This window comes from Ylistrum balloti, unplaced genomic scaffold, assembly GCF_031769215.1.
Source record: "Ylistrum balloti isolate Yb309-2 unplaced genomic scaffold, AGI_CSIRO_Ybal_v1 Utg369730, whole genome shotgun sequence".
Taxonomy (NCBI): domain Eukaryota; kingdom Metazoa; phylum Mollusca; class Bivalvia; order Pectinida; family Pectinidae; genus Ylistrum; species Ylistrum balloti.
Window position 1 is genome coordinate 343,672 of NW_026781945.1, and position 11,018 is coordinate 354,689.

The following is an 11,018-nucleotide window of genomic DNA, read 5'->3' on the forward strand; positions in this document are numbered from 1 at the left end:
GTATCACTTAGCATGGAATTAAAGTGAGACAATATAGTGTAGCACATAAAAAAATCAACATCACAAAAACCGACACAAAGCATTCATCAATTCTGGGTAACATATACACACGCTGTATCCTCTCATATCCATTATCTCCATCTTAATAGATAATAGTGTAGGTGATCGTACAATAATGTCGACTTCAACCCTAACATATTTCTACCGATCTTCTGTCGATATAAAATCTAACATATTTCTACCGATCTTCTGTCGACCTAAACCCAACATATTTCTAACGATCTTCTGTCGATATAAACCCTAACATATTTCTACCGATCTTCTGTCGATATAAACCCTAACATATTTCTACCGATCTTCTGTCGATATAAAATCTAACATATTTCTACCGATCTTCTGTCGACATAAACCCTAACATATTTCTAACGATCTTCTGTCGACCTAAACCCAACATATTTCTAACGATCTTCTGTCGATATAAAATCTAACATATTTCTACCGATCTTCTGTCGATATAAAAACTAACATATTTCTATCTTCTGTCGACATAAACCCTAACATATTTCTAACGATCTTCTGTCGACCTAAACCCAACATATTTCTAACGATCTTCTGTCGATATAAAATCTAACATATTTCTAACCATCTTCTGCTGATATAAACCCTAACTTATCTCAAACGATCTTCTGTCGACAGAAAACCCTACTTTAGATTGAATTTTTATATTGAAAAAAAAAGAAACGTGGTTCAAACCATGAAGGCATTTACGTTTCATGTTTCTCACTAATATCAATGTCGAAATGATTAAGATGCCTACACTCCACAAAAGTAGCACCTTTTCCCGCAGTAATGTGTACACACATATAGTAACAGGTTGTAAGGGTTCAGAGATATAACTGTCACTTAACTGATTCCAATTAATTTGGAGAACTTTCATCTACCATACAGTCGCGACATTACCGTAACACAAAATCCAGGGGTTTAGAATTCACGACATATCCACGACACATCAATGACATACACACTCTTGTCTTAATGATCGACATATTTACGGTTTCAGGAAACTCAATTCAAATTAATAACTCCCATACCCCTGAGCAATTCAGACACATGATCCAGGTACATTGTTGTGATAATCATACGCAGCAACAGTGATATTGAGCGTAAAACTACACACAATCATACATTATATTCACACATTTCTATCAACGCTTGGTCCATAAAACAATCATTTGAATTTCAAAAATAATATTTGTAGAAAAAAATATGTTTTAATGGTGGTGTTCGTAGTACAACATAAGTTTACCTGGTTCAGACAATATAATCATTTCGACATGCAACAAAGGAAACAGCGTTTTGTCTTTTGCACATATTAAAAATTACTAGCATTGCTCGCAACTATAAATGTGGATAGTTTCACTTCGTTAAGAATTAACACCTTGATCCCAGATCTCCGCTGTGAAATGCCCAATATTGTGAAGACCACAAATGAAACTGATATGAAATAAATAATGATGAAGTATGAAGTTTAAGTAAAAATTTTCAACCATAACGCCAAACGAAAAGTGAAGACATTATTTAACTCAATAGATCTTATCTGTTATGGTGTCCCCTTAGTATGACATAACGGGCAACATACTTAGCGTGTGTTGTATAACACAGCATTTGTCGAGTCATGATTACACTACATTGACCAACACTAAAGCAAATAAGAGACAAGATTCCGGAAGTCAAATGATGTCACATATGTACTTCGTCAACGTCTGCAATTTGGACTCATTAAAAACATCACAACGTTTATGATAAAATTCACGATGGATCTTATAGATTGGAACACATGTATATTTCACATTGCATTGTTGATATTGATCACATCATCGTCATAGCATCTTGCAAACACACTCACTTACAACTTTTAACAACAAATCAAATTCTCACAACTTTTAACTAGTTTTGTTATGATCATACTTTCGACTCGCTTGGTTCCCTAGAACGGTTAGATGAAAATATATACGTGGACCCTCCTATACTTCCGTTTCCGGGTATCCTGTTTACCGTCTTCACTGATGCACCAATGTTTGTGACGTCAGTACTATTTGTACTCGTTGATATGTTACTTCCCATGAGACGAGCGAATGCTGGGTTATAACCGACATCACCTGCAGCGAAAGTCACGTCATATTTCATGAAAGGGTACTCTCCCTTGGTCTTGTCTGCTGGTCCCCATGTAGGTAGAGGTTTCACTGAATCTTTTAGCACCTGCAAGACGCAAGAACAGAAAGAGTGTGTTAAAAAACAGCAGGTACTTAAAAGTAATTTTGCTTTGTTTAGGTATTAATTTCACAGCGAAAACCAGAGCATTGTAAGGACTTGTATCATACACTAAACGCAGAGAGAAGGCCCAGAACAATGACAAGGAAAATAATAAGATTCCAATCAGAACACATCGGAAAAACCTATCGCGACCACGGACAGGAATCCTCAGTAATATTATGATCGTAGAATGATTTTCTTAACTTTACATGATTGGTGGCACAGTAAAACCAACAACGACATATCTTTATGTTCTCATTATAAAAGACAATTATTATTTTTAATGATTAGTTATGACGAATTACCTGTACTCCACCACTGTAACAGAAGTAATGTAAACCAAGAATAACAATGGCAGCCACAGGGAACATGGCAATAAGCCACCCCAAACTGACAGCCCATCTAGGATACGTCACGTTGTCTAGATCTGGCTCCTTGAAGAAAACGATGTTCATTATGACTGTTACCTGTAAAACCAAAGATGTCTTCAACTTTAATACACTCAATAGCAGTTAGATGTCCGAAAAAGTTTATACGGAAAAATATCATAAGTAACAGTCGATATGAAAGTTTCATATCGCATTAGCTGACGGTAAATCCAGCCCATTCTCATTCCTAATATTGGCCGTTCTTTAGCAGTTAAATGTTAAATATTGTAAACTCAGTTTCATTTCTTTTGACTCAATTATTCAATCGAGTAAATCTTGCGAGGCTGACTTATTACTTACAAACACAACGAATGGTGACACCCACTTCCAGCAGATCTCCCAGTATTTGTTTGGTCTTATTCCAAGCATGGCGTGTATATTTTCGGAGAATTCATTGTAACCTGTAATGTACACCAGTCCTAAATTTCTAACTTTGTTATTCCGTGTTATTATCATGCTCTGACGTCATAAATTAACGCCTGATATTACAGTTATGAAGACGTGTTACTGTATACCAATAACCTTGATACAAGGGAGATAATAATTTATTATTATTTGATTTATTATCATTATTTATTAATTTTTATTCCAAGATATCTATTTTTTGCAGTATTATTCCATTCTCGAAAAATCAAACCTCTCGGAAATGGCAACATTTTCGGTATCTACAAACTCTTGCGGGACGTACCATATATTCTAGTGATGATAAGCAGCTCCATGAATCCGACAACCAACAGAGGGAATCCCCCAACGCTGTAGTCCACAAGGTTGAGCATCCATATTCCTCCCTATAACAGTCAACAGTTCCACAATATATAGCTTGGTTTTACTTAAAGACGATGCGTCATAGACGATAATGTTTATTAGTTAAGATACAACAGTTGTAAGTACTATATTTGACATATAAATATTCAGATCGACTCTTGAATACCTTATATGGTATTGGGTTATAATTACTAGGAAGAAAATGTCAACACTCACGCGACAGATCATTGGTAGACCGAGGAGGAAGAACACGATACAGCCGACGATACGGAAGATGATATTGTTACGGCTGACCTTCAGAATTGGAAACTCGTCTGACACGGAACTGAATACACACTCGACGATAGAAAACTGAAACAGAATCGGGTCGTATGTCAACAACACGGAAGTATAATGTAGTGTCAGAATATTTTACATATACTTTACTATTGCTGTTTTTAAGTATCATAATATGATCTGTGTATATTATGCCCTTCCTCATTCATTATATTGGTACACCGATTAGTTACATCAAGAAACCTCACCTAGTTTCAAACTTTTTTTATTAAGTACCTGAGATCCGAATCCGAGAGTGGCCATCATGATGAAGAAAAACACAGACCACATTGGGGCGACAGGCATTCTGGCTAAAGCTTCAGGATACACAATGAAAGCCAATCCAGGACCTGTAGGACAAATGTGGGAATATTACAAACAAATGAAATGTATATCAAAGAGCACCGCTTATCACATAGAAGATCTTATGACAAATAACGATGTGATACATATTTCAAGTCATATCAATGAAAATAAGAGGACATCTACCCTTAGTATTTGGTGGGGGGATTTAGTATCCAGTGGTGTTTTAAAGTAATATCATGTAATGTCGTCTTCTGGCTCTTTTTCTGATATTGAAAAGGGCATTCCGATATGATAAAGAATAACTAACCATCAACACACATGTATCACTTACCGTCGTCAACAACCTTCGACACATCGACGTCCTTCTCCGTGGCGATGAAGCCGAGGACAGAGAAGATGACAAGACCAGCGAACACACTAGTACCACAGTTGATACAGCAGACGATGAGAGCGTCCCTGTAACAGTTGTTATTGAACTTGTTGTAACTAGACATGGCAATCAGACCCCCGGAACATGCGCTGAGGGAGTAAAAAATCTGGGTGGCTGCGTCACTCCATACACGCGGATCAAGAAGACGTTCAAAGTCAGGTTTGAGGTAATACAACACGCCCTTCGAAGCACCCGGCAAGGTTACGCCACGGACGAATAACACTGTCAGCATCACGTACGGGAAAATGGCAGTAAAATACACCACCTGTAACGAGTATCATTGTTTTATTGAACCATATAACCTTTCAAACTTCATGATACAGCTTGATTTACAAACAATCTATCTTTTTGTTTTCTTTTCTCTGTCTTTATCATGCCGTATTTAACGATTTCTTGTACTAAATAAACAAATATGTAATCATTGTGAAAAAAGTTATGAAGTCAGTTCCACACATAATTTCATCACTCACTTTTCCGAGAGATTGAATGCCTTTCAACAGGACTAAACCAACAACAAGCCAGGCAACGAAAAGGCAAATTACGAGATGCCATTCCACAGTTCCGAAGTCGTCGATGCTCTCTGACTGATTCAACACGTTGCGCCTATGGGAAATAATAGAAAAGTTACGCCTTGCACAGACATAGAGTGATATTACGGTATATAGGATAGTCTGTTTTTCATATTTTAAAGTTTTAGCAAGTGTTATTTAACTTACCTGTAGTATTCTTCAGTTGGTGTCTTGTAAGAGACTTGATGGGCAGAGATGCTTGAATTGGAATCTAAAGCAATGATAGAGATATCGTTACTAAAGGGAAATAAATGTGTTTTAGAGAAGGTTAATAGTGAGATATTCTATTTCTTACAAAAGCATTTCTTAGAGCATAAATTTCAACGTACCTGATGCATTAGGGCTGGCAACATAATGGTCAAAGGGCAGACAACTGTTGGTGTTCCAGCTGTTGCCACAAGACTCCCAAGGTAGAACATCGGTGAAGGATTTAAATAAATAGTAGAGGACATGAGAAATGACGACATTGTAGTATAGACCAATCAACAGCGACACGATCACCATGGCGTATCCGAGTCCTGGAACATAAGATGTTAAGGTCATAGTTTTCTTACCTCGAAACCATAGCAATGAAGTAGTTACCAACACAACTCATATAATTAAGTTTTCATAAGGAATATAATTTCACCGTGTATAGGACAGTATGTTTAATTATTTCACTTTACATACCTTTAAATAACGGGCTGAGCTTCCAGATTGCAATCGGACCTAGACTGGCGTACTGTCCCAAGCTTAACTCCATGTAGAATAAAGGCAAGCCAACCAGAGCCAACATTAGGGTATACGGGATCAGGAAGGCGCCTTAAAAATAATCAAAAGTACGTATGGTCAAAACAACATTGTTAAATTGAGACAACTTATTAGTATGATTCATGTTACTTTGATAGCGAATTATTTTGGGTCGCCTTACTGTTACATGATCGTTTGAGGTTTATTTGTAGAATAAAACTAACACGACTATCTCAATATGTTCTTGTTCAAATGATTTTAGTTGACTTGTCGTCAGAGGTTTACGAGATAAAACGACTACTCGCAATCTCAGAAAGTCGTGCTATAGCAATACGACTTGAATGGTCGAAAGATGCCACCGTGCCGTCTAAACCACTATGTGAACATGAAAAAAAAAATTATCTCAGTTTTGAATTGAACATGTCAGTGTGCATGTGTGATAGTAAATTTGGACACTTGTCGGTATAAAATCAATATGTATACATGTGTTTACATTACAGTCGCTCTCGAAGGAAGTCGATATGATTTATTTAGAATATGTGTAGGCTTTGTTATCACGTGTCAATATCAAGCTATTATTTAAATATTCGACAGAGTGATGACGTCAAACAAGCAATCTGTCTCGCATGTACGTCACACATAGCTTGTTCTTTTGTGTTGTCAAGGAAGAGACACTTAAAACAATCAACATAAGTCACTGTATCGCGCTCGTTTTCCCGCGAGTAGATGTGTTTGTACAATACTTCCAATAAAATTGTATCGTCTATGTATTATCTTTATTTACTTTTAATTTCGTAAACGTGTTTAAAATATAAATGTTCCAAAACTAAAAAAAATATACTTAAAGTTGTCGATTCGGTGAATCTCCGTTGATGTCGCCAAAAGATTGGCTCACAAAAATTAATCATCGCCAAATAAACGTCAATAATAAACACCGTGTTACGTATGTTTATTAGATAGGAATAGGAATTGTAGTATGATTGACTCGGCAGCAGTGCCCTAGGCAACTAATCGATATCTGCTACAGACAACTGTGACGTAAGTGGATGCATTACCACGTCTATTAAGACACACAGAGCAGATTCTGCAAGCGTCTGGGAATACGAGGCGCGCCAAATTTATATATAGGTGTACCAAAATAGAAACGTATTGAACTGTCTTTACTACTGGTGATGCTGTCGGGAAGACGAATAGATACAATAGTTTATATGGTATCTTTGTCGATGAAATAGGTGTGTGTTCTCATACACCTCGTCTATCTGATCTTTGTAAAATGAACATATGTTGGATTCTCTGTCGCATAATTGATTTTTATTTACAGATTTCTTGTTATCTTTGTGTGTGTGTGTGTTTTTGTTTTGTTTTTTGTTTTTTATCTCACCTCCGCCATTTCTGTAGCACAGATAAGGAAATCTCCAGACGTTTCCGAGACCAACAGCATACCCCACACATGTCAATATGAATTCCAGTTTCCCACCCCATTCGGCTCTCTCTTCGTTATTACTCTCCTGTGAACTGCCGATACTTTCAGGACTGTTATTATCAGCGTAAGGCTCCGACTTAAAACTGGGATCGACTTCAGTCTGAAAATAAATAAATCAGATCTCTGTTTAATCTGTACCTATGTGTAAAACCTGGATTTATCGGTCGTCGCGTCATGGACACGATTCATATTATCAATATACTGTTTTCAAACGTATCACTGAATTGTAATTTTATTTTATCTGTTATTGAATTTTGTTGAAAGAAGCAAATTTTGCTCACCCCATTTTTCCTCGACGCCGAGGAACGGTTTTCACTGTCATGCATTCGTAACATTACATACATATAATGCGTGGATTTTACTTTTTGTATTCACAAACTCGAATATAGTGAAATTAGTCAAAACGTAATTTGAACATAAGCTATATAAGGGCATTGAAACTTTCCGTGAAAATATTAAGTTAGCACTCAAACAAATTGTTAATGGAAACCCACTTTTCAACTTCCGTTCACAAAATCGCCGCCAGAAGGCGTCATGTGTTGACAGGAAAGTAATAGTAAACATGTGGTCTTTGTTGCACTGTTTGTATAATGACAGATTGTGCGGTACGCGACAATTTTCTGTCATGCTTTGATCACCCAATAGAAACGTGGGGTATTACGTTGGTAGCTTCGTAATTCTGTTGATAAACTTTTCTTGCACTTAAAGACACTTGACAATATTTGACAACCAAACATTGCCCAGAGCTAGCATACTTTAACAAATCGGCAGTATAAATCACCGCTATCTGTTTACACAAACTAAGATTAACCATATTCGTTTAGAATACTGTTCTACTATAGCAGTGTGAATTTGTTGAAATTCCTAACGGACACAATTACACTGTTGTAACACGTTTTAAGATACCTGACGGTAATCAGTTTTAAGTCTTCAATTAACTTCGAGATCAGATAGAATTTTAGGTACTATGAAACTAAGTTTTTCTTAAGTAGACAGCCTTCCTGTGTTTCTTCTACTGGATCATCTGGTTTAAAACCTCTGATCATTTTAATGTTATATTATACTGACAAATACAGTCTGGAAATAAATCTATCGGCATTGAAAAGAATATTTAAAACTATTATCTGTACAAGTTCGGTAAACTTTTTGACCTTTTCACTAATCTTTATACCGTTCATTATTAAGAGCTGGTCAGAAATGACAAGTTTTAGCGGGATTAATACAGATACTGCCCACTTGCTAGCGGGATTACACTCATGATGGAATTCTACGCTGATCACTAGCGTAGTGAGTAAAAATAGAACTGACCTTGCGACTGACCATCACGCTGACCAGTAATAAGGGTGTCGAGTCGTAAACAGATACATTTACAAGCTTAATCAAAGACAGATCATATATCTAAGAGGATAATTTACGAATACAATGTCAACTTTCGCTCCGGTTACGTCATCTTTAATGTACAAGTAACGCTGCATGTTGTTATACTAATTACCATCTCCTGACCGTAATTTCTTCTGTTGACGTGTATCGACCTGATAGAAGAGTTCAAGTCCAGGTTAACATCAATACGGATTTTTATGTTCGATTGAAACTGATAGATTGTTGCAGAGACGTATATATACCGTGATATATACGTCTCTGTTGTTATAAACGGTTTTGTAACGACTTCCAGACAAAAGACTTGTTTATGTACCGAGTAGCTTTGTCACGACTTTCAGATCAATAACAGGGATAGGTAGAACACTGAATAAGTGTTCCTATACAATGGCTGCTGATAAAGAACAGGTAAAGCATGCTGGTGGTTCAGTTAAGTTACCTGTACACGTCATCTTTTCAAACGCTAGCAATGTGCTTTAAAATAGTTTACGGGAACGTCACAAAGGGTGACCAAGTGTAAACATTAAATAAACATGGAAATCTGGCGCGAAAAGGAAAACAAATATAAACATATCTTGTATTCTTTCAACCGAGAAGGATCATGAATAAACCCGTATGAGCGCACATGTTCAGCGCGTGTCTATACGGTCAGCTACCCGGCCTGACCAGGGGTCATCTGTTATGCAGATGGTCAGTAAGTTAATGAAAACCAGATGCTAGTTACTTGGGCTTCATTACTCGGCGCTCTGGTCTTTAATATGTATTTACATAATAAGTTCTATTTGGGGAACCCCTAGGGTGGTGTACAATGCATAAGGGTTTTCTGTTATGGCTGATAAACGTGTCTCCCGTTTGAGAAACGCGGGATTATCCGTGACTAAGTGTTATAGAAGTGAATTAATTTGAACCTTCAATGACAGGATGGTGTTGAAACATAATTACAAAATATTCAACACCTTTGGAATATTTATTCACATATATACACATATTCAGCCTTGTAATGATCTCGTGATCTGCAGTGGGATTGTTAACGGTACATACCGCTCAAATTCCAAGTGTGATTCATTTCCTCACCCAGAGGGTTCTACAATATATATATTCATGTTCACTTGAAAATTATCGCCTTTACAGAAGCTCTTTTTTTTCGAAAAATACCCTATAACTTCCCAGTGACGTTCTCATAATCCGGAAACCAAATAATCAGTTTACAACATTTCGTTGGGTTTCTAATTCCTTAAAAGGAGGGAAGGCCACAAACCGGAAACAACATAATACAGTTCATCGTGTGTGATAGAGCGGATTACTGTATTGTCTTTCCTTTATAAACAGTTTAACAAAATTATGTTTGATTTCTTCGAGTTAGTTATTGTAAATTTTAATAGTGTACGAATACTGTTAAAACGGTTTAATTTTTAGCCTGGACAAACTATTATTACAGATAAAATATACAAAATCCCCCTTCGTGGGCCCCAACAAACCGGCTATGTCTGGACAAAAATTTTCATGTTTCGTGATAATTCATAAGTACTGTAATTGGACTTGTCTTATTATATATTGTAACCTGAAACATACATCACATACTACATAATTAGCAATAAAATATCGAAAAGTATGACGTATATATCACATAAACCACCAAAACATCAGCATCAAAGCTACGGCGACCCAGACAGCATAGCTTTTCATACATTATCGACAATTTTCATGTTTTCCATATTTACAATATAAATTGAGGATTTAAAAATTGGTTTGGTAACAGACATTATAAAAGAAAAGATTAATAAGTGTACTCACCACAGTGATGGTCATTCCATCTCCGATGTCCAGCTTCATGGGTTCATTTTGGCGGTCACTTACATCCAGGGCTTCAGCGGAGAACATGGCATCAGTTTCACTATCATCAACAGGTATAGCTACATTTCCTTTCATGTTTACAGTAATTTTTTGTTTTTGTTTATTAGCTCACGTGTAATTTTCAGGACCGTTCTCGGTCCGCGTCTATTTAATATGAAGATTTCGATTTCATCATCGGTTGTTTATATTTATGCTCGTGCTTGGCTATCTGCCACTCATTTCATTATCACACGAGCCAATCATTTGGCTCGGATTAGCTGCCATTCATAAATGTGAAAATCTGGCGCATGTGTAGTATCACATGACCTAATTCCACCACGTCTTCGTACTACGTCACACTATAACATGCGTGGGTTGTGGACTGAAAACACAACATGCATCAACGAGATTGAGCAATCGCGTGATAAATCGATAAGCAATGTTTGTAAACAAATGGAAAAACACTCCAA

The 11,018-nt window shown here is 36.7% G+C and overlaps 1 protein-coding gene across 1 annotated transcript; it reads right to left on the reverse strand.

The window, feature by feature from the left end:
- Positions 1–546: 546 nt before the first annotated feature.
- LOC132565654 (sodium- and chloride-dependent glycine transporter 1-like) lies at positions 547–10,672 on the reverse strand. Its single transcript, XM_060230348.1, has 13 exons — positions 10,510–10,672; positions 7,237–7,438; positions 5,796–5,927; positions 5,456–5,644; positions 5,274–5,337; positions 5,028–5,160; positions 4,459–4,822; positions 4,059–4,171; positions 3,723–3,857; positions 3,430–3,529; positions 3,042–3,142; positions 2,619–2,780; positions 547–2,259 (listed from the first exon to the last, which is right to left on the reverse strand). The coding sequence occupies exons 1-13, from the start codon at positions 10,642–10,644 to the stop codon at positions 1,963–1,965; spliced, it is 2,127 nt and encodes a 708-aa protein (XP_060086331.1). The 5' UTR covers positions 10,645–10,672; the 3' UTR covers positions 547–1,962.
- Positions 10,673–11,018: the final 346 nt, after the last annotated feature.